At 37.4% G+C, this 22,984-nt stretch overlaps 3 protein-coding genes and 1 long non-coding RNA gene across 7 annotated transcripts; 3 read left to right on the top strand and 1 right to left on the bottom strand.

The window, feature by feature from the left end:
• Nucleotides 1–228: 228 nt before the first annotated feature.
• Nucleotides 229–1,626, bottom strand: LOC127984098 (uncharacterized). The gene is made up of 3 exons (XR_008160540.1): nucleotides 1,169–1,626; nucleotides 461–916; nucleotides 229–370 (listed from the first exon to the last, which is right to left on the bottom strand). It is a non-coding gene; the product is annotated as an uncharacterized LOC127984098 (long non-coding RNA).
• Nucleotides 1,627–2,092: 466 nt separating this feature from the next.
• On the top strand, nucleotides 2,093–4,923 carry LOC127984091 (cytochrome P450 2J2-like). The gene is made up of 9 exons (XM_052586567.1): nucleotides 2,093–2,453; nucleotides 2,596–2,758; nucleotides 2,849–2,998; nucleotides 3,102–3,259; nucleotides 3,362–3,538; nucleotides 3,677–3,818; nucleotides 3,984–4,171; nucleotides 4,263–4,404; nucleotides 4,538–4,923. The coding sequence occupies exons 1-9, from the start codon at nucleotides 2,271–2,273 to the stop codon at nucleotides 4,711–4,713; spliced, it is 1,479 nt and encodes a 492-aa protein (XP_052442527.1). The 5' UTR covers nucleotides 2,093–2,270; the 3' UTR covers nucleotides 4,714–4,923.
• Nucleotides 4,924–8,727: 3,804 nt separating this feature from the next.
• Nucleotides 8,728–11,512, top strand: LOC127984093 (cytochrome P450 2J2-like). Its single transcript, XM_052586569.1, has 9 exons — nucleotides 8,728–8,961; nucleotides 9,141–9,303; nucleotides 9,396–9,545; nucleotides 9,650–9,807; nucleotides 9,915–10,091; nucleotides 10,171–10,312; nucleotides 10,404–10,591; nucleotides 10,707–10,848; nucleotides 11,103–11,512. The coding sequence occupies exons 1-9, from the start codon at nucleotides 8,779–8,781 to the stop codon at nucleotides 11,276–11,278; spliced, it is 1,479 nt and encodes a 492-aa protein (XP_052442529.1). The 5' UTR covers nucleotides 8,728–8,778; the 3' UTR covers nucleotides 11,279–11,512.
• Nucleotides 8,813–22,258, top strand: LOC127984095 (cytochrome P450 2J2-like). Of its 4 annotated transcripts, none has more exons than XM_052586574.1 (9): nucleotides 8,813–8,961; nucleotides 12,732–12,785; nucleotides 20,159–20,308; nucleotides 20,414–20,571; nucleotides 20,680–20,856; nucleotides 20,936–21,077; nucleotides 21,161–21,348; nucleotides 21,469–21,610; nucleotides 21,866–22,258. In XM_052586574.1, the coding sequence occupies exons 3-9, from the start codon at nucleotides 20,224–20,226 to the stop codon at nucleotides 22,039–22,041; spliced, it is 1,068 nt and encodes a 355-aa protein (XP_052442534.1). In that variant the 5' UTR covers nucleotides 8,813–8,961; nucleotides 12,732–12,785; nucleotides 20,159–20,223; the 3' UTR covers nucleotides 22,042–22,258. The 4 variants fall into 4 exon arrangements, with proteins under 4 accessions (XP_052442534.1, XP_052442531.1, XP_052442533.1 ...); XM_052586571.1 differs by lacking the exon at nucleotides 8,813–8,961 and adding an exon at nucleotides 11,653–12,542 and having other exon boundaries at nucleotides 12,732–12,894; XM_052586573.1 differs by lacking the exons at nucleotides 8,813–8,961; nucleotides 12,732–12,785 and adding exons at nucleotides 15,436–15,591; nucleotides 15,704–15,932.
• Nucleotides 22,259–22,984: the final 726 nt, after the last annotated feature.

Genomic DNA, 22,984 nt, shown 5'->3' on the forward strand with positions numbered 1-22,984 from the left:
CCATCATGCTGGAAAACATACAGATAACCTATCCCTGTATAGCATTCATTCTCACAAAGGAAATATTAAATAATATGCTTAGAGTTACACATCTGTAAATTACACTATAGGACAAATGAAATTCGTACAGCCAAAGCTTAAGCATTTAAATGCCAAATAATGCTTCATTGACAATTAATAATTTTTAATTAAGAGGAAAAATTCTATTCAAAAACTTACTTCCACCTATTCACAGCACTGTTTTTATGGCCAGTGAATGCAGGCTGGGATGAATGATGTGTCAACCTCCAGGGTGTGGAAGAAGATAGCCCTCCACCTGGCCTTCATGGTACCAAATGCTGAGCGGGCTTTGGCATGATGTGCATTAAACCTGTAAAGCCACCAAAGTGATAATTTAAATACAATTTAAATATAAGAAGCATGTAATGAAGCTTAATTTTATTTGTATCTTTTTCCAAACCTCTGTTGTGCCACCCTCTTACAGGCTGCTTGACTCTGGAGTCGTGCACAGAGCCAGGAAAGCCAACCAAGACAATAATCAATAAACCTGGCGTTGTGGTCACAGCATGCAGCTGGATTGAGGGAAACAGTTTACGGTTTCTGTAGCATCCAAGGTGTTTGGGACACTTATCACATGTGGTGTCAAACATGTCATTGCCCCCAGTACTTGATAGATGAGTTGGTGAACAGTGGATGTGGACATGTCAGCCCTGGACACCACACAGTAGGAGCTTCCACTGCCCAGCCAGAAAATGAAGACCAGTAGTTCAATGGTAGGACCCCACTCATGAACCCGCCTCTGGTCCAGGAGCTGGAGAAGGGCTGTAAGGCTAATGGACGCACGACTCAGCCGGAAATCCGGCCGAGTGTCACCCCTTCAAAAAAGATGTGTAGGAGTGGAATAAACTGGTGAGCTCTGTTGGGAATAGTTAATACAATGGAAAAACTGCTAATTTGGGAATGCATAATATCTATAATAATGATTTACTAATATATATGTTTTTAAATCTAACACTTGCTACTGTGTAATTTATTTGCCTAGGGGGTTTTGAAAATATATACAATAATGAACTATAAGAACAAAATAAAAAAAAACAGTATTGCTATTTATAATATAATTTTATTTTAGAAAATTAGAACAATTACCTAACCTTCAATTTAGACTTACCCCTGTGCTTCCATTTAAGTAAAAAGTAGCTGCCATTCTCAGTCTTTTCCTCCGGTGCACAGACCTTTGGCGAGCGAGTTCGTCGAGTTCTTCAAAAATCATCATAAGAGTTACTACATGCCGTATTTGATTATTATTATTAAATGAAATCGCTGACTGAATGCACCAGGTGGCGGTACCGAGCAGCTTGTAACCTAGCAATGACGTATGTTAGGCTGCCTCAGAAGCTTTTCCAAAACTGTTTCCGGGGGTGCCTTCGCAAGTCAGCTGCCTGTTTTCGGGTGCAGCCAATGATTGGAATCGCTTCTTTCCTCCTTTTATAGCAATTAGTCTACTCTTACAACCTAATAAGTAGGCTATGGTCGTGATTTCACCTGACTAGTACTTTTTCACTCTTTCACATGTGCTGCTGATATGATTAGCTAATTAATGTAAACTGGTCATTTTGTGTCAGGATCAAAAAATGTGATTTTTTTTTTTTTTAGCAATTATTTAAAGTGCATCACTCTAAACAATAATCTAGAAACAATGTAAACAAACGACACACAAGTTTAAGCAGCAAACTTTGCAAAACACAAAAGTTATGTCACCTGCAAAAGTTTTGGCAATGACTGTATGTAACCTGCTAAAGACCGCAACTAATCAGTGATTAATTCATTTATAGTGAATTTAAAAGAAAACTAAATGAAATGGCTAGTGGGGCACAAGAGACATTGCAGGTTACTGAGAATGACCTGATTCACTCTTTAACACTGTTTTGAAATAGGAAATGATTGTCAAGTATATGAAATCCAAGATAATGTTCTTAAAGATTCTCTTGACAAATGTATGTGTTCATAATATTTATATGTAGTTAGTATGGTTCTGTTTCTCCCTTCCTGGAATATTTCTCCACGCCTTTCCTGCAATGTTTACATCTTTCAGGAGGGCCTCCCAAGTATTAATCGGGGAGAGGGGTCTGCAGTCGTTGAGTGAAAGGCGGGGCCAGTTGCATTCCCGAACTACAACCCTGTTTCCCTGTCTAGCTGAAATATTTGCCAGCTGTAGATTCCAGCACTTAATACTCTCTGACAAAGGGAACGTGATATTTTTCTTCAGCACCATGATTATTCAATTTATATATGAAAGCTTTGATTTTAAAAGCTGGATCATTTTAAGTTTTGTTTTACTGCTTCTTGTAGATATCATCAAATATAGGAATCCTTCCAGATTCCCCCCAGGACCCTGGCCTCTACCATTCCTGGGAAATGTTTTCACTGAGATAGATTTTAGGAACGTGAATAAGGTAGGAGGAAATTGCATAATTTGTTTATTTGCATGTTAATGTTAATGTTCTTTTTAGACAGTATTGTTTCTTGATTAAAAACAGTCAGTGGATATGTTATCAGGTTGTCCGTGTATATACCTGTTAATATTTTGAATTTCAGTTGGCTGAAGTCTATGGGACCATATTCAGCCTAAGAGTGGGCAGTGAGAAAATGATAATTGTTTCTGGATATAAAATGGTAAAGGAGGCTCTCATTACTCAGATTGACAGTTTTGTTGATCGTCCAAATGTCCCTCTATTTCACAAAGTTTTTAAAGGAATTGGTAAGTACCTTTATGCTTAAAATTAAGGTTAATTATTCTCTCTAAGTACATTTAGTTATTGTAATTCATTCATTCATGCATATTATCAAGGTACGATACTGAGTAATGGTTACCTGTGGCGGATGCACAGGAAGTTTGCTGTCTCCCATTTGCGGGCATTTGGAGATGGAAAGAACAGTCTTGAGTTCAGAATACAACAAGAATGTGTCCACCTTTGTAATGCTTTTAGGGAAGAAAAGGGTATGGTCTTAAATGTCTGGCTTATTTAATGAATGGAATAAAAAAAAATTTGGAGATAAAAATTTATATATGTAATATATTTTTTTTTCCTTCTCTCAAACAGGACCTTTTAACCCCATGGTCACCTTAAACAGTGCTGTCTCAAATATCATCTCCTGCTTAATATTTGGACAACGCTTTGACTATCATGATGAATATTACCAAAGAATTCTGCGTCTTGACACTGAATGCATTCAGTTAATAGGCTCTCCTAGAGCACAGGTACTGATTCATAACAGCATCCATAGACACTACTTTCATAAGCTGTGAGTTAATTATAAAAAAAAAAAATGTATTCATTACCCATTATGTCATCTTTTACAGCTGTATAATGTGTGTCCTTGGCTCTTGGAATACTTACCTGGACCCCATCAGACAATTTTTTCCAATTATAAGCAAATAACAGACTTCCTAAGAGGAGAGATCATTAAACACAAAGAGGACTGGGACCCTTCAAACCCACGTGACTTAATAGACAACTACCTGACTGAAATGGAAAAGGTTACTAAAGTGGCAGTTTATTTTAATGTTTTAAAAATACACATTTCTTGGAATCTGTTTTGATACTGCCATTTGATCAACCTAAGGCAGTTTTGATGAGAGTTATTGCATATTTTTTACCGAATCCCACTTTTGCAGAAAAAGAGTGACCCTGAGGCTGGTTTTAACATTGAAGGATTAGTGGTGACTTGTCTAGACCTGATTGAGGCCGGGACAGAAACCGCAACTACGACATTGCGCTGGGGTCTGCTTTTTATGATGAAGTACCCAGACATCCAAGGTAAGTAATGATTCCCATAGCAGGAATAATAATTGTTATTATTTTGAAGCATGTCGGATATGTCATCTTTAAGTCGGCTTGAAAATGCATCAGGTCCAGGAGCTTTCCATGAATAAGCTTATATAAAACACACACTGTATAAGTAATATTATATTTCCCAATCAGAAAAGGTACATGCAGAGATAGACAGGGTGATTGGACAGTCGCGTCAACCCTGTTTGGCTGACAGAGTTGATATGCCCTACACTGAGGCTGTTATCCATGAGATTCAAAGATTTGGAGATGTCGTCCCACTGGGATTCCCTAAAAAAGCTGTTAAAGACACAAAACTAGGAGATTTCTTCATTCCTAAGGTATGACATCTATTAAATTCTATTCACTTATATTCTATTTAGGGTAGGGGTCCTGTCTAGAACAGTGACGTTTTCATTCTTTCTTTATTAGGGGACCTCTATTACAGTAAACCTGTCTTCAGTCCTGCATGATCCAAATGAATGGGAGACACCAGACACCTTCAACCCAGGTCACTTCCTGAATGAAAATGGCCAGTTTCGGAAAAGAGATGCGTTCCTGCCCTTTTCAGCAGGTTATGTGCAAACATTCCATCTGATGACTTCTCAGAAAGTGTTTAATCCTTTTTTGTTGACTTCAGGTGAGAAAATGATATTTGTCTGTGCCACATTCTGATTTTAACGTCCGCTGATGGCATCTGCTCACAGGTAAGCGAGCGTGTTTGGGAGAGCAGCTGGCTCGTCAGGAGCTCTTCTTATACTTCACCTCTCTGCTGCAGCAATTCACCATCTCCAAATGTCCAGGAGAGGAACCCAGTTTGGAGGGAGAGATATGGTTCACGTATGCTCCTGCTTCCTACCGTATGTGTCTATCCTCACGTTAGAGGATACACATACATTTTTTGTATCATGCTTACATATATATCTGGTATGATAGAATATCTATTGTCTAAGTATTCATTCTTTATGTTATCATTAAGTAGGCTACACAGTCATGGTTTATCTTCAATGTTTTTATACTAATACCTATTTGTTCTGATGTACAAATGTATGTCATGTATATCTAATTTTATGAATAAAAGTTGTATACCGTGTATTATTTGCTGTGTACTTTTCATTTATGTAAATAAATCACAATAAATATCTCTGTTTTCAAAATGCAGCATCATTGCAATATGAAAAATATGTTGCTTAGGTTCAAATTAATAATTTACCCTTGTACTCCATAATGAGCTTGCATTTATCTTACAAATTATATGTACCAAGGTATATGAAAGCACAGAAAAAAGTAAAAAGACAAGCCAAAAGGACATGTATGATTAAAGCAGAAAGAAAATATTAACACAGTTTGAAAAACCTCTAGGCAAATATAGACATGTCAGGCAGAATTGTGATGTTTCCCACTTGTTTGTAATAACTTGTTCTTATCTTTAAACATTTACTTTGATACATGTGTTTCCATTGGCTACTGTTCTCCAACTTTGTGGAATCTGGAGTGCCTTATGTAATATCTCTTTACACTCCTCCCGGCCAGTATTCTGATATTGGCATACAATTCTAAAGACTATAGTCCTCGTTGGTTGCTGCACAAATCAGTAGTTTTTATTCTTTCTTTTTTGGTGCACCTCTATTTCAACAAATCTCGCATGATCGAAATGAATGGGAGACACCAGACACCTTTAACCCAGGACATTTGCTGAATGAAAATGGAAAAGAGTTTTGGAAAAGAGATGCTTTTCTGCCTTTTTCAGCAAGTAATATTTTTTTAACATTCACATATAACATCTCATTGTGTGATTTGCTTGTGATTTTCTTTCTGTGGACAAGTACAAAAGATCAAAATTAGCACACACTTTTGAAACTTGATGTACGTGAATTAAAAGGGCAATATGCTTATTAAACTAATGCTATAATGTATCATTTAAAATAATAAATTAAAATATTAATATTAAAGATATTATATATATTATATATACTAGATATATTAGATATATTTTCATTATATATATTTTCACGTCTGTAGTCATGAAGTCATTTGAAAAACTGGTGCTGGCCCACCTGAAGGACATCACTGGGCCCTTGCTGGATCCTCTTCAGTTTGCCTACAGAGCAAACAGGTCTGTGGACGATGCAGTAAACATTGGACTGCATTATGTTCTGCAACACCTAGACAGACCGGGGACTTATGTGAGGATCCTGTTTGTGGACTTCAGCTCGGCCTTCAACACGATCATCCCAAACCTCCTCCTGCCCAAACTAAATCAGCTCTCCGTGCCCACCTCCATCTGTCAGTGGATCAACAGCTTCCTGACAGACAGGCAGCAGCTAGTGAGGTTGGGAAAATACACATCCAGCACCCGTACAATCAGCACCGGAGCTCCCCAGGGCTGCGTTCTCTCCCCACTGCTCTTCTCCCTCTACACCAACGATTGCACGTCTAAGGACCCCTCTGTCAAGCTCCTGAAGTTTGCAGATGACACCACACTCATCGGCCTCATTCAGGACGGTGACGAGTCTGCTTACAGACAGGAGGTAAAAGAGCTGGCTGTCTGGTGCAGTCTCAACAACCTGGAGCTTAACACCCTCAAAACAGTGGAGATGATCGTGGACTTCAGGAGAGACCCCCCTGCACTCCCCCCACTCACCATCATGAACAGCACTGTGACTGCAGTGGAGTCATTCAGGTTCCTGGGAACCACCATCTCTCAGGACCTGAAGTGGGACATTCACATTGACTCCATCGTAAAAAAGGCCCAGCAGAGGTTGTACTTTCTCCGCCAGCTGAGGAAGTTTAACCTGCCACAGGAGCTGCTGAAACAGTTCTACTCCACCATCATTGAATCCATCCTCTGCACTTCAGTAACTGTCTGGTTCAGCTCAGCTTCTAAATCTGACCTCAGAAGACTACAGAGGGTAGTCCGGACTGCTGAGCGAATCATCGGTTCAACTCTCCCATCTATTCAAGAACTGTACTTATCCAGAGTGAGAAAAAGGGCTGTCAAAATCACTCTGGACCCCTTACATCCAGCACACTCCCTCTTTGAACTGTTGCCATCTGGTCGACGCTACAGAGCACTGAGCACTAGAACGACCAGACACAGGACCAGTTTCTTCCCTCAGGCAATCCATCTTATGAACAGCTTATAATAACGGCGAACACACTACACTTTATATTTATATACACACACTTTATTTATCTAACACACATACTTAGTATACACTTAAATTTTGCACACAATATATATGTACATACATAGCTTCACTTTGTAATATACCTGCCTACAATTGTCATTTGTATATTGTCATTCACTGTCTACATATTTGTATTTTTTATTCTTTTATTATGTGTTTTATGTTCTGTCGCTGTCATTCTGTTGTACTGCGGAGCTTCTGTCACGAAAACAAATTCCTCGTATGTGTAAATATACCTGGCAATAAAGCTCATTCTGATTCATTCTGATTCTGATTCTGATTCTGATTATACTCTTCATATCATAGCTTGTTTCTGGAAAATATTACTTAATAGAAAATAGGTGAACCTCTGTCATGCTAGTGAGGCTGTCGAAAAATGTACCTGATTAATAAAATGTAATCATGATCATCCTGTTCTTCACCTCTCTGCAGCAGCAATTCACCACTTCCAAATGTCCAGGAGAGGAACCCAGTTTGGAGGGAGAGATATGGTTCACGTATGCTCCTGCTCCATAATGTATACATATGTCCTCATGTTAGACCAAAAGTCAGTAAGATTATCTTTTATGTTAGCATTATTTCCATATTTTGCAAAATACAACATTGTTGCAATGTTGCAAACTTGGTTTTAAAATATAAATATAGATGTATCAATGCATGCAATGATATTGATATATAAAATGTACATGTATTGATACATGCATTAATGCACTAAATGATTTACAGATGTGTAAATAATATTTTTCATGTAAATAAATGACACTGTTTGAAAATTTGTCACATGAAATATCTCTTTTTTTAAATGGATAAATATAGATAAATATAACTGTTTCGTTTTAAAAAGGCAAATTCTTAGAGTTACTTTATAACAGAGTAAAGGAATGTTTCACAGGCAGATTCATTACTAACAACAGCTGGGGTACTGTACAGACTACACACAGGAGGACTACACACATACTTTAACTATAACAGAGTAAAGGGATGTTTCACAGTCACAGATTCATATATGATTAAAGCTGCAGAAAGAAAATATGAAGAGTTTGAAAAACCTCCAGAGAAACTTTTGACACGTCAGGCAGAACTGTGATGTTGCCCACGTGTTTGTAATCATTTGTTCTTATCTTTAAAGATTAACTTTGATAAATGTGCTTCCATTGGCTTCTGTTCTTCAACTTCGTGGAACCTGGACTGGACTGTAAAAAAAAACTGTCCTTATAATCACTTTAGCTGTCTACACTGCGAAATGAACCTCTTATTTACATTGTACGTACATCTGCGTTGTGTTGTTCTTGACGAGAGTATTCGCAAAAGTCCGGTTTTTAGTCAGCGAACGCGCACGCACTCAACAAAGCTGATGAGTTTCAGTGATAACTCATCTGAACGCATCTGATTGGCCATTGCATTCCTAAAATCAACAGAATAGCGTGGGATTGGTTATAATGCGCAAAACTGTAAAAACGGCTGAAATGAAATACAGTGCAAAATTACCAGATCTTAATCTAATGTCGCAATCGACACTTAGTCAGCAATAGACTTAATTTGTTTGTGCAGGAGCGTTTTTGTCCAATTTAGTGTTTCATTTTTGCCATAAATCCCCGTGACAAGGGGGAAGCTAAGCCTTCCCCAGCCATTTCCATGCTCCGCCTATGTCTCTACTCCTCCCCTCCAGTATTTATGTTTCCCAGTTCTGTACTTATATAAATAAAGACCACTGAGTAGAAATTAGACAAAGTGAGCCTGTCATTTCCTCTACCACAATGATCCTAGACCTGATCTATGACAGCTTTGATTTTAAAAGCTGGATAATTTTATTTTTTGTATTTCTGATCCTTGCTGATATGATCAAAAATAGGAATCCTTCCAATTTCCCTCCAGGACCATGGCCTCTGCCATTCCTGGGAACTGTCTTCACTAAGATGGATTTTAAAACAATTAATAAGGTGGGAGCTAAATTCATATTATTAATTTTTTTTGTTTTTGTTTTTTGCATGTTTGTTAGTTTAGTGTCAAGTCTAGAGATAGTTTCATTTATTGTCCTGTTTCTTGACTTAGAAAATATTTTAACTATTAATATTCCTAACTGATATAAACAAAATAAAATAAATATTTTCAATTTCAGTTGGCTGAAGTCTATGGAAACATATTCAGCTTAAGAGTGGGCAGTGAGAAATTGGTAGTCGTGTCGGGATATAAAACAGTGAAGGAGGCCCTTGTTACTCAGAATGACAGTTTTGTTGAGCGTCCACATGTCCCTCTGTTTCACAAAATTTATAAAGGAACTGGTATGTACACTAACCACAATGACCTTCATGGCTAAAATTAAGCTGGTGATTTATTACTGATAATCAAGTTTAATCTGTATTTCATTATGTAGGGTTAACAATGAGTAATGGATACCAGTGGCGGACACATAGGAAGTTTGCAGGCCTCCATTTAAGGATGTTTGGAGAGGAGAAGAAAATCCTTGAGCACAGCATTCAACAAGAGTCTGTCTATCTCTGTGATGCCTTTAAGACAGAAAAGGGTATGGTGTAAATGTCTCACTAACTGGAGAATTCTAGTTCATTGGGGTAAAGAAGAATGAAAACTATCCTAAGCATGGAAATATCCATGGTTTCTCCCAAACAGGACCCTTCAACCCTATGACCATCTTAAACAGCGCTGTCTCAAATACTGTTGCCTGTTTGACATTTGGACAACGCTTTGACTATCATGATGAATATTACCAAAGAATACTGCGTCTTGACAATGAATGTGTTCAAATAGCGGGCTCTCCTAGAGCACAGGTACTGATTCATAACAGCATTCTTTGACACTTTTTTCATAACCTATTAGCTGATTATGATTAAAAAATCTGTATTAACCATTAACTAGCCTATATCATCTTTCACAGTTATATAATGTGTGTCCTTGGCTCTTGGAATACTTACCTGGACCCCATCAGACTATGTTTTCAAACTATAAGCACATAATAGGCTTCCTAAGAGGAGAGATCATTAAACACAGAGAGGACTGGGACCCTTCAAACCCACGTGACTTTATAGACAACTACCTGACTGAAATGGAAAAGGTACAGTAAGTAAAGGTGGAATTTTCCTTTTGAATTAGGATTTTGTAAAATTCATTTTTTTCTTTTTTCTTTTTCACAGAAAAGGAGTGACCCTGAGGCTGGTTTTAACGTAGAAGGGTTAGTGATATCTTGCTTAGACATGATAGAGGCCGGGACAGAGACCTCTGCTTCTACATTACGCTGGGGTCTGCTTTTAATGATCAAATATCCAGAAATACAGAGTGAGAATGGTTTTCATTAATTCACTTTTTTAATAGACATATTGTCACCACATTGTCATCACTTAATGTCTAACTTGTGTTTCCCATTCAGAAAAGGTACATGCAGAGATAGACAGGGTGATTGGACAGTCGCGTCAACCCTGTTTGGCTGACAGAGTTGATATGCCCTACACTGAGGCTGTTATCCATGAGATTCAAAGATTTGGAGATGTTGTTCCACTGGGATTCCCTAAAAAAGCTGCTAAAGACACAACAGTAGGAGGATTCTTCATTCCTAAGGTACAAGTTTTATTCAGTTTTATTCTATTCTATTCTATTCTATTCTATTCTATTCTAAAGACTATCATTCGTTGATTGCTGCACAAATCAGTAGTTTCGATTCCTTCTTTTTTAGGGCACCTCTATTTCAACAAGCCTGTCTTCAGTCCTGCATGATCCAAATGAATGGGAGACACCAGACACCTTTAACCCAGGACACTTCCTGAATGAAAATGGCCAGTTTCGCAAAAGAGATGCTTTTCTGCCTTTTTCAGCAGGTAATATTTTATAAATATTCACATATAACATCTCAGTGTGTTATTTGCTTGTAATTATCTTATTGTGGACTAGTACAGAAGAACAAAACTAGCATACTTTGAAAATTCTTGTACCTAACTACCTGTCATGTGAATTACTCTAGCAGGGCTTTAAGCTTTTATAAATGAATACAAAACTAACTAGTGAAATAATGTCCAATTAAATCCGTGTAATTTTTTCTGACACAAAAACAATGAGTTTTTTCTGCTCACAGGTAAACGAGCGTGTTTGGGAGAGCAGCTGGCTCGTCAGGTGATCTTCCTGTTCTTCACCTCTCTGCTGCAGCAATTCACCATCTCCAAATGTCCAGGAGAGGAACTCAGTTTGGAGGGAGAGATATGGTTCACAAATGTTCCTTGTCCATACCGTATGTGTGTGTCCTCACGTTAGAACAATACAAAGTCAGTAAGATTAGATATATGCTTTCTGATATGTGTTTCTGGATGATTATCATTTCCACATTTTTTTAAATGCAATATTATTGCAAATGTATCAGTATATGCATGAATGATTTTGATGTACTTAATGTACATGTATTGATACCTGTATTAATACTCTGTGTAAATGATTTACAGATGTGTAAATAATCATATTTGCCATGTAAATAAATTACACTGGTTAAAATTTTTTGTCACATGTATATAAATAAACAGTACTGTTTCATTTAAAAAAAGGCAAATTCTTAGAGTTACTTTAACTATAACAGAGTAAAGGAATGTTCCACAGTCATAGATTCATTACAAACAACAGCTGGATATTGTATAACTTTCTGGGGCCACAAACCCATGATACGCCTCTTCCTTTTTGAGGTCAAATGACCATTTCTTATTTGCAGTAGGTCTGCATTAATTTGTCCCTTTTTAATGAGTTTATTTGTTTAATCAGCCCTTTCTACTGAATTTTTAAAAGTGTAAAAACGTGTACTAAAGTTTACACTTAAAAACCTTTCAGACTGAAAATGGAGCTGTATTAGTGTGTAGTAGGCTACATCTCTTGAGAGAATAAGAGGGAGAGAGCATAACAAGGGTGTCTTATTTCCTCCCCAAATTTCTCAACTGCTTATTCATTCAATGTATATGAAATGTGTATGAAAAAAGATAAAGAACAGTAAATTTCTATATGAACATGTATGATTCAAGCTGTAGAAAGAAAATATGAACAGTTTGAAAAACATCCAGAGAAAATGTCTACGTATTTTTTTGAGACGAGGTTGGCAAATGTAGACACGTCAGTTGAAATATGATGTTGCCCATGTGTTTGTAATAATTTGTTCTTATCTTTAAACATTAGTTTTAATAAATGTGTTTCCATAGGGTTATGTTCTCCAGCTTTGTGGAATCTGGAGTACCTTATGTAATATCTCTGTACACTCCTCCCCTCCAGTATTTATGTTTCCCAGTTCTGTACTTATATAAATAAAGACCACTGAGTAGAAATTAGACAAAGTGAGCCTGTCATTTCCTCTAACACAATGATCCTGCACCTGATCTATGACAGATTTGATTTTAAAAGCTGGATCATTTTATTTTTTGTATTTCTGATCCTTGCTGATATGATCAAAAATAGGAATCATTCAAATTTCCCTCCAGGACCATGGCCTCTGCCATTCCTGGGAACTGTCTTCACTAAGATGGATTTTAGGACACTAAATAAGGTGGGAGCTAAATTCATATTTTTAATTTTTTTGTTTTAGTTTTTTGCATGTTTGTTAGTTTAGTGTCAAGTCTGTCAGCTTTTAGAGATGGTTTCATTTATTGTCCTGTTTCTTGACTTAGAAAATATTTTTTACTATTAATGTTCCAAACTGATATAAACAAAATAAAATAAATATTTTCAATTTCAGTTGGCTGAAGTCTACGGGAACATCTTCAGCTTAAGAGTGGGCAGTGAGAAAATGGTAATCGTGTCGGGATATAAAACAGTGAAGGAGGCCCTCGTTACTCAAATTGACAGTTTTGTTGAGCGTCCAAATGTCCCTCTGTTTCACAAAATTTATAAGGGAACTGGTATGTACACTAACCACAATGACCTTCATGGTTAACATTTAACCAGTTTTATTATCAAATGGAGTTTTTTTTTGGCTGTGCTACTGTTCGGGTGCCCTTGCTTACTGCTCTGTGCTCTTCTCCCTACTTCTGTACATTTCTCAGATTTTTCTAAGATTTCTACTGCAGCAGATCAGCACAGTGCTCAGACAACATATTTTTTGGCACAAACACCAAAACTAAAAACTCTTTGGGACTTTAACAATACTACAAAAAAGGGAAGTTTTGGCTCCCACTACCAGCAGCTTACATTCTGGAGATGAGAAAATGCAGCCGTCTACAATTAAATTCAATTAAAGTTTATTTGTATAGTACTTTTTATGATACAATTTGTTGCAAAGCAACTTTACAGAAAATTAAGTTTCTACTTATCAGTGGTGACCGTCAATTTATGTACATATGGCAGAAATGTATAGAAAAATCAATTAAAGATGTAATCAAACAGACGATGAACACTATTAACAGCAATTATTATATGATGCAATCAATTTTATAGCAATATTTGGTAGTTCTGTATGTTGTTTCAGGGTTGGCATCATCTGAGGTCCTTTGAGGGCTTTGGTATCATCTCTTCTCAGTTGTTCTGGATCCAGACAGGAGCTTGTGCAAATCCTAGTTCCTAGGGATGTCAATCACATGTCAAAAACATAGAAAACAAATAGAGACATATTTAGCGTAATTGATATTCCAAGCAAGTAAAATTAATTTGTTTAACCCAAGATAAAGAATTGTAATGCGCATTTGATGCTGTCCAAGATGCATTATTTGAATGCTTGGCCAAAAAGATTTGTCTTTAATCTAGTTTAAACAGAGAGAGTTTGTCTGAACCCCAAACATTATCAGGAAGGCTATTCCAGAGTTTGGGAGCCAAATGCGAAAAAGCTATACCTACTTTAGTGGATTTTGCTATCCTAGGTACTACCAAAATTCAGAGTTTTGTGACCTTAGGGAGCGTGATGGATTGTAGCATGGTAGAAGACTAGTTAGGTATGCAGGAGCTTAACCATTTAAGGCCCTTATTGGTAACTAATACTATTTTGTAACTGATACAAAACTTAGAAAGACTGTAAAATTGGGATAATATGATCATATTTTTTTGACCTGTTAAGGAATCTAGCCATTGCATTTTGGACTACCTGTTTTTTTATTGAAGATGTAGGACAAACACCTAGCAGTGCATTACAATAGTCCTGTCTAGAGGTCATGAATGCATGAACTAGCTTTTCTGCATCAGAAACAGGTAACATGTTTTGGGTAGCAATGTTTCTAAGACGGAAAATTTGCTATCTAATATAACACCCAGATTTTTGACTGTAGAGGAAGCAAATTGTAATCTAAGAGATTCTGTGTACTGTTTTTTGGTCCAATAAGTAATATATCTGTCTTATCCAAATTTAATAGGAGAAAATTATTGTTCATACAATCTTTTAAATTTTTAGCACACTCTGTTAGCTTAGATCATTTAGAAGCTTCATCTGTTCTAGTTTAAATATATAGTAGAGTATCATCAGCATAACAGTGAAAACTAATCCCATATTTTCTCATAATATTACCAAGGGTCCACATATATATTGAAAATAGCAGAGGACCTAGGACAGATCCTTGTGGCACTCCATATTTAAGCTGTACTTAGATATATAACTGTCGGGGGCTAGAAAAAGAGTTCTAGCATAACTGCTGATTATTGTTTTGGGCTTTAACTAAGTTTTACATTGGTAACTGTAGGGGATCAAATAGAAAGGTAAGCATGGTCAACCTATTAAATAATTTTTGTCATAAACTCTGGCAAATTATCAGACTGGCAAGTTTGTGATCATGGAGCCCATACAGATGACCATCATGAGGCACCCTGAGGGACATAGATTTTTAATGAACAAGTAAATATAAAGCAAAGAGTTAAATTAGAATAATCAAATGTCAGAAGAATATTAATAATAATTAGAGATAGGCAAACAACCAATTTGCCCTTCAACCTAAATTCGAGGTCATACTAAAATGGAGTCATATCAGATAATAAAATGGAGTCAGATTTGAGTTTAACCTAAACTGAAAAATTCTATGTGCTGAAAAGACAGAACACACAGGCAACCTTCAGCTAGCACCAGATACCTTCAGAGTGCACAGACCTTACAGTTCATTTATTTTGCATTTTTCTGATTGTTTCATGATCAGATTTTTTTCTAGATCCTGCATTTAATTTATATTTTGACCTCACTATTCGGGGGAACAGACATAGTTTTAATAGACAGCACAAGTACTTCTATCCTTTAAGTGGGTTGAACAAAAGCCATCATAGCAGTTATTTGAGAATTGGCTTACTGGTCATATGAAGCATAGAGTCCTGGAGATGTTGAGTTCTGCTCCAACTCTACTGGGGTGCAGTCCATCAGGTCGAAAAAAGCCTAGGAAGCTCCCAGATGAGATTACAATTTTTAACAAAGAGCAGTTTCTTTCCTTTACACCATGACAATAGCCATTCATATAAAGCAAAAAGTCTACTAAACCTTTTGTGTCTTCTTCGATACATGGGAAACAGTCCTGACACAATGATCATCTTGATCAGACTCCAGTGTGAAGCACGACCACTCTGGGGCTCTCGTCACCCTTCGCTGTGAAGCATGACTGCTCCGGGGCTCTCATTGCCCTTCAGGATCACAGGTATCTGTGCAGAAACATTGAGAACATGAGCACCAGAGAAACAGTGAGTGTGCACTTTACCTTCGGCTAGCGTAGCACGGACATGCCTGACTATGGAGTATCTGACGAACAGAGAGGGAGGGGAGTGAAGCAGCTCTGGATAGATATCTTGAAGACTGGAGGAGTCGGAGAGGTTGTTGTCCGGGTCTGACTTGCATCCTCCACTGCAGGGGCACCCAGGGCCCCTGGTGTCCCGCTGCAGGATTGAAGGACATCTGGGAAGATCACATCCTGAGTGTACCAGGCCTGTGCAGAGAAACACATGGAGTGCAGCTTGAACGTGTCCTCACCTGCACTCAAAGGTAAACATACATCCGGCATTAAAGCAAGTAACAGTTAGCAAAACAATGGTAATGTGTGTGAATAGAGTATTTGCAATCTATGCGAGATTAACGGCAACAATGCTGGCTATGCTAACGGGCTATAAGCTATTAGCAGACTCAGGAAATTAAAATAAAACTAGTGATAACAAGGCACTCTGGTAGTTTTTTTTTGTTTAATACAATAGAGGATATATTCGCACATTATGGAAATGAAAATGATGGTGTACAAAATTGATTTTAAAATAAAAAAATAGATGATAAAGAATTAACTTGACGGAGCTCAAACTCATGGCAGCAACAGCAGGAAGTGTTTTTCTAACTTACATTTAAACAGATGAGAGAGAAAATGCCTTCTGTGAATATATTTGCTCCATGAACTGCTTGAAACAAAGTTACTTGCTGGACTTACAAAACAGGCAGAACACAGCCGGTGAGTTCCATGAAACTAGTGAACTCAACAGTTTATACCAAGTGTAGAGGAGCAAGCCGAAAACTGTTCGTCACACTAATTGATGGGGATGGCACAAACGGAGTGAGTCCCAAAGGCACACTTGACATCAGATTGCCACAAGTATCTCATATTGCTGTGAAAGCATCCTCTACCCCAGATACAGGTATGATAAGGCTTTTGGATACTGGTATTCTACGACACTTATACATCTTGGAAACAGATTTGAAGCATTAATGAATGCGGGCGAGGAATCCCCAAATGTGATTAAACATGGATCGGATCAGCTAACACTATTAACAGGTGCTCTAGATTGAGCATGCGGCATTCAGCTCAGAGCCTAGCCGAGCCCAGGACTCTGATAGTGAGTGATTCTATTATCCGGACCATCAGTAGCAGAACTAAATCTACATGCTGCTTTCATCAAGCAACCATCTCTGATGTGAACAGGGAACTCCAAAACATTCTGATGAAGCACAAGACTGCAAATCGAATCCTTATCCATGTGGGGAAGAATGATATTCGGAAAGAGGAGACAGAACTTCTTAAGAAGGAATTCAAGTAAACTCTTTGAAACACTTTGAAGACTCCAAGTTCAGTCGTTCATCAGTGGACCACTCCCAGTAAGGGGAACTAACATGTTTTCGAGGTTGCTTGGGCTGAACACATGGCATCAAAGAACTAGCAATATAAAAGGAGATAACTTCATTGACAACTCCAATCTTTTTTTTGGGCCATAGACAACTGTTTAAACTGGATGGCCTCCACCCAAGCAAACTTGGTTCAAGAGTACTTAAGGATAATATCTACTTCTCCCTCTGTCATCTTTCAGCAGAGTGTGCCAATCCACTTAGCCTGAATACGAATAGCACACACACCTGGTCCGAGTCGTCACGTGTGTGGTTGACACATCCCACAAGGACACTGATAACACCATGCAGCCACAACAAGCACTGCTCATGGACAACATCCCGCCTGAGCCCTGCCCAAAGAGCTTATCACAGACAGACTATGATGTATCAGAACAGCTCCAAGACTTAGCACCTATGGACTGGACAACTTTATGGAAAACAGCCAGGGAAGGCAGGACAATATATCACTGGAAACACCAGAGACACAGCCCATCTCACCAGGCAAATTATCCCACTCTCCAGAATTTCCAATTATAAGCTTCTCACAGAAAAATGGAGGAACTGGTGTAACTGGGACCAAACTATACCACTCATTCACTGCAAGCCACCAGATATCAAGTAAAAACAGTGGGCCCCCCAACCACCAAAGCCTGTGGGCCCAGCTCATCCTCTTTCTCCTGTGAGATCTCTCTGGCTGCTGCCACAACGCCATGCCCAAAACCTCCACTCACACTCCTTTTGCTATTGTTGAGATACTAACAAATCCCCCAAATCATATTTCCAGTGAAATGCCCTCTTACAGCAAATGCTTTCAGTTTGCTTCCTTCTTTTCTGAGAAGATCAATAATATCAGGAAGGTGATTAGCACATCTTCAATTGATGCATAAGTCAGACTGGACTGCAATATATAATAGAAGATATTACGTCTATTTTTGAAGATATTTTGGAATAAATAGGGCAGCACCTTAAAGCAGAACTCTTAGAAGTGGTGAACGCCTCACTTCTTCCTGGGACCTGGGACTCCCTGAAAACTGCAGTTTTTAAGCCCCTACTGAAAAGAGCAATCTTGATGACACCATTTTGAGTAATTATAGACCAATTTCAAATCTTCCTTTTATAGGCAAGATTATTGAAAAGGTAGTTTTTAATCAGCTGAACAAATACTTAAAATCATATGGATAACCGGACAATTTTCAATCTGGTTTCTGAATGCATGACAGCATAAAGACAATGCTCATTTAGATAAAAAATGTTTTCGCTTAAATTCTGATTCTGGCAAAATACCAGTGCTGCATTTGACACTAACGATCATAACTTACTTCTAGAGAGATTGGAAAAATGGGTCTGGCTTTCTGGGATTGTACTCAAATGGTTCAGCTCATACTTAGGGAAAGGTTATTATGTGAGTATAGGAGAGCATAAGTCTAAGTGGATGTCCATGACATGAGGGGTCCCACAAGGCTTGATTCTTGCACTGCTTTTGTTTAGCCTCTATATCCTCCCACTAAGTCAAATAATGAGAAAGCACTGAATTACCTAGCTATGCTGATGATACCCCAAAGCTATGCTGATGATACCCAGATTTACGTAGCCTTATCTCCAAATGACTACAACCCCATTGACTTCCTCTGGCAATGCACTGATGAAATGAACAGTTGGATGTACCAAACTTTTCTTCAGTTAAACAAGGAGAAAACTGAAGTCATTGATTTTGGAAACAAATTTGAAGTTCTCAAGGTAAATGCATTCATTGACTCTAGGCAGGGGTGGACCGGATAATGTTGATAAACTCAAACGATAGCTTTATGTGTTTTACAGATTAACTTGAAGTCTTTATTCATTTGAGATGTTCAATAATAGATCAACATTGGCTCGGTAATACAAGTTCATCATCCGATTTGTGAACAGATTATTCTTTTGAGTCAATCTTTTAAAATAATAGTTTATTTTGTTGAACAAAACCAGTGTGGAAACCAATGGTTCACAAACTGGATAGATCTGAGGTGCAGGACTCGCAAAATCGATAGCCAGACATACTGGTGCTATTGTGTTTTCCAGTCGGGCTCCAAAATATATCACCGCCCTGACCAACGGGCTATCGTGATTGAACTTGATTCACATTGTTCACTCACTTGAAGTGGTGTAACTGATCATAGTTGATCGTTTGCACTTGTTTCTTAATTTTGCCAAATCAAGCTTTTTAAACAATTTGCGCATGTTCTGACTTTGCGCGCAATCGTTCAAAGCACGCACTGAGAGCAGCATTTCAGACAATGCACGTAAGATACACATAATTAATTCATCTTTCGCCTATCGTAACTTCTGTATGAACACATTCACACAAAATTATCTAAACATAATTGTTTCTGCAAGTATTCTCGTAAACACAGTCAGTTATGTCTTAAGTGAATGTATACAGTGGTCTGCTGCTCAGAGAAATTCTCTGTACCGAATTAATCTGTCTCTCTCTCTGTAAATATATATATTTATGTATTTATGTAATATATATATATATATATATATATATATATATATATATATATATATATATATATATATATATATATATATATACACACTGGCTACCAGTTATACTCTTTTACTCTTTTATAAATCACTCAATAGCCTAGGACTTAATTACATTGCAGATATGCTCACCGAATTTTAACCAAGCAGACCACTCAGCTCATTGGGATCGAGTCAGTTAGAAATAACAAGGGTTCACACAAAATAAGGGGAATCCACTTTTAGCCATTTTGCCACCCACAGCTGGAACCACCTTCCATTAGAGATCAAATGTACTAAAACATAAGTCACATTTAAATCTATAGTCAAAACTAATCTTTTTAGCTGTGCATTTATTGAATAAGCACTGTGTGATGTCTGAACTGAATACATTGTATTGTATGTTGCACTGTATTTTATGCAATCCGAAATGATTGCATTGTATTTTGTGTATAATAATTTTTTATTTTTAACCGTCTTAAATTCATTTTTATAGAAATTTCAAATCATTTTCAAGTGAAATTCCTTTTTTTTTTTTTGATTATTTTACCTTCTTTTATGTAAGGCATTTTTATGATTTATTACTGATAATCAAGTTTAATCTGTATGTCATTATGTAGGTTTAGCAATAAGTAATGGATACCAGTGGCGGACACATAGGAAGTTTGCAGGCCTCCATTTACGGATGTTTGGAGAGGAGAAGAAAATCCTTGAGCACAGCATTCAACAAGAGTCTGTCTATCTCTGTGATGCCTTTAAGACAGAAAAGGGTATGGTGTAAATGTCTCGCTAACTGGAGAATTCTAGTTCATTGGGGCAAAGAAGAATGAAAACATTTTGCAAATTAAGAAATATCCATGGTTTCTCCCAAACAGGACCTTTCAACCCTATGACCATCTTAAACAGCGCTGTCTCAAATACTGTTGCCTGTTTGATTTTTGGACAACGCTTTGACTATCATGATGAATATTACCAAAGAATACTTCATCTTGACAATGAATGTATTCAGTTAATGGGCTCTCCTAGAGCACAGGTACTGAATCATAACAGCATTCTTTAACACTTCTTTCATAAGGTGTTAGCTGATTATGATAAAAAAAAACTGTATTAACCATTAACTAGCCTATATCATCTTTCACAGCTGTATAATGTGTGTCCTTGGCTCTTGGAATACTTACCTGGACCCCATCAGACTATGTTTTCAAACTATAAACAAATAACAGACTTCCTAAGAGGAGAGATCATTAAACACAGAGAGGACTGGGACCCTTCAAACCCACGTGACTTTATAGACAACTACCTGACTGAAATGGAAAAGGTACAGTAAGTAAAGGTGGAATTTTCCTTTTGATTTAGAATTTTGTATAATTTAGTACTTTCTTTTTTATTTTTCACAGAAAAAGAGTGACCCTGAGACTGGTTTTAACGTAGAAGGGTTAGTGATATCTTGCTTAGACATGATGGAGGCCGGGACAGAGACCTCTGCTTCTACATTACGCTGGGGTCTGCTTTTAATGATCAAATATCCAGAAATACAGAGTGAGAATGGTTTTCATTTTTTTAATCTACATATTGTAACCACATTGTCATCACTTAATGAGTAACTTGTGTTTCCCATTCAGAAAAGGTACATGCAGAGATAGACAGGGTGATTGGACAGTCGCGTCAACCCTGTTTGGCTGACAGAGTTGATATGCCCTACACTGAGGCTGTTATCCATGAGATTCAAAGATTTGGAGATGTCGTCCCACTGGGATTGCCTAAAAAAGCTGCTAAAGACACAACAGTAGGAGGATTCTTCATTCCTAAAGTATGTGTTCTATTCTATTCTATTCTATTCTATTCTATTCTATTCTATTCTATTCTATTCTAAAGACTATTATTCATTGATTGCTGCACAAATCAGTAGTTTTGATTCCTTCTTTTTTAGGGCACCTCTATTTTAACAAGCCTGTCTTCAGTCCTGCATGATCCAAATGAATGGGAGACACCAGACACCTTTAACCCAGGACACTTCCTGAATGAAAATGACCAGTTTCGCAAAAGAGATGCTTTTCTGCCTTTTTCAGCAGGTTATATTTTATAAACACTCACATATAACATCTCAGTGTTTGATTTGCTTGTAATTATCTTATTGTGGACTAGTACAGAAGAACAAAACTAGCATACTTTGAAACTTCTTGTACCTAACTACCTGTCATGTGAATTACTCTAGCAGGGCTTTAAGCTTTTATAAATGAATACAAAACTAACTAGTGCAATAATGTACAATTTAATCAGTGTCATTTTTTCTGACACAAAAAACAACGCGTGATTTCTGCTCACAGGTAAACGAGCGTGTTTGGGAGAGCAGCTGGCTCGTCAGGTGATCTTCCTGTTCTTCACCTCTCTGCTGCAGCAATTCACCATCTCCAAATGTCCAGGAGAGGAACCCAGTTTGGAGGGAGAGATATGGTTCACAAATGTTCCTTGTCCATACCGTATGTGTGTGTCCTCACGTTAGAACAATACAAAGTCAGTAAGATTAGATATATGCTTTCTGATATGTGTTTCTGGTTGATTATCTTTTCCACATTTTAAATGTATCAGCACATGCATGAATGATTTTGATGTACGTAATGTACATGTATTGATACCTGTATTAATGCTCTGTGTAAATGCTTTATGGATGTGCAAAAAATGATATTTGCCATGTAAATAAATTATACTTCAGTTGAAAATTTGTCACATGAAACTCTTATTTTTTAAAGACAGATATATACGTATAGATAAATATACTTGTTTCATTTAAATATTATGTATTAAGTATTATATGCAATTCTTAGAGTTTAACTATAACAGAGTGAAGGAATGTTTAACAGTCACAGAATAATTACTAACAACAGCAGGGGTATTATGTAACTTGCTGGGGCCACAGACCCATGAAAGGCCTCTTCCTTTTGTAGTCTCAAACACTCAGTGTTCAGACCAGACAGCAGGGACAAACTCCCTTTTTAGATTCAGTGTGTGTGCTTGTAGAACAAATGCCTCTTTCTGCTCTGATATGCACGAGGTTTGCATTAATTTTTACGTTTTAATGAGTTTGTTTGATCAATTAACACTTGCTAAGTGTAGAAACTATTTCCACTCAAAAAATGCTAGTGCATTTTACAAATAATTACAATTATATAGGCAAGTGCCCATAATCACTCATATAGTACACATTTATGAGTTGTAGATGTAGTGTTATACTGTTATGCATTAAGAATGTTTTCCAACTAAAACACTTCAGCACTGTCACGATTGCACAGATGTTCTTATCTGCTGTCTGCACAGTGTGCATATGGCTTATCTCTTCAGTCTCATGTAGTTCAACTGTGTTGTTCTGTCATTATTTATGATCTGTTCCTGGTAGAGATTCTTTCGTAATGTAGAAGGTTCACACAGAGGCTGAATTGGGGCTCTGT

Source organism: Carassius gibelio, chromosome B20, assembly GCF_023724105.1.
Source record: "Carassius gibelio isolate Cgi1373 ecotype wild population from Czech Republic chromosome B20, carGib1.2-hapl.c, whole genome shotgun sequence".
In the NCBI taxonomy this organism is placed as follows: domain Eukaryota; kingdom Metazoa; phylum Chordata; class Actinopteri; order Cypriniformes; family Cyprinidae; genus Carassius; species Carassius gibelio.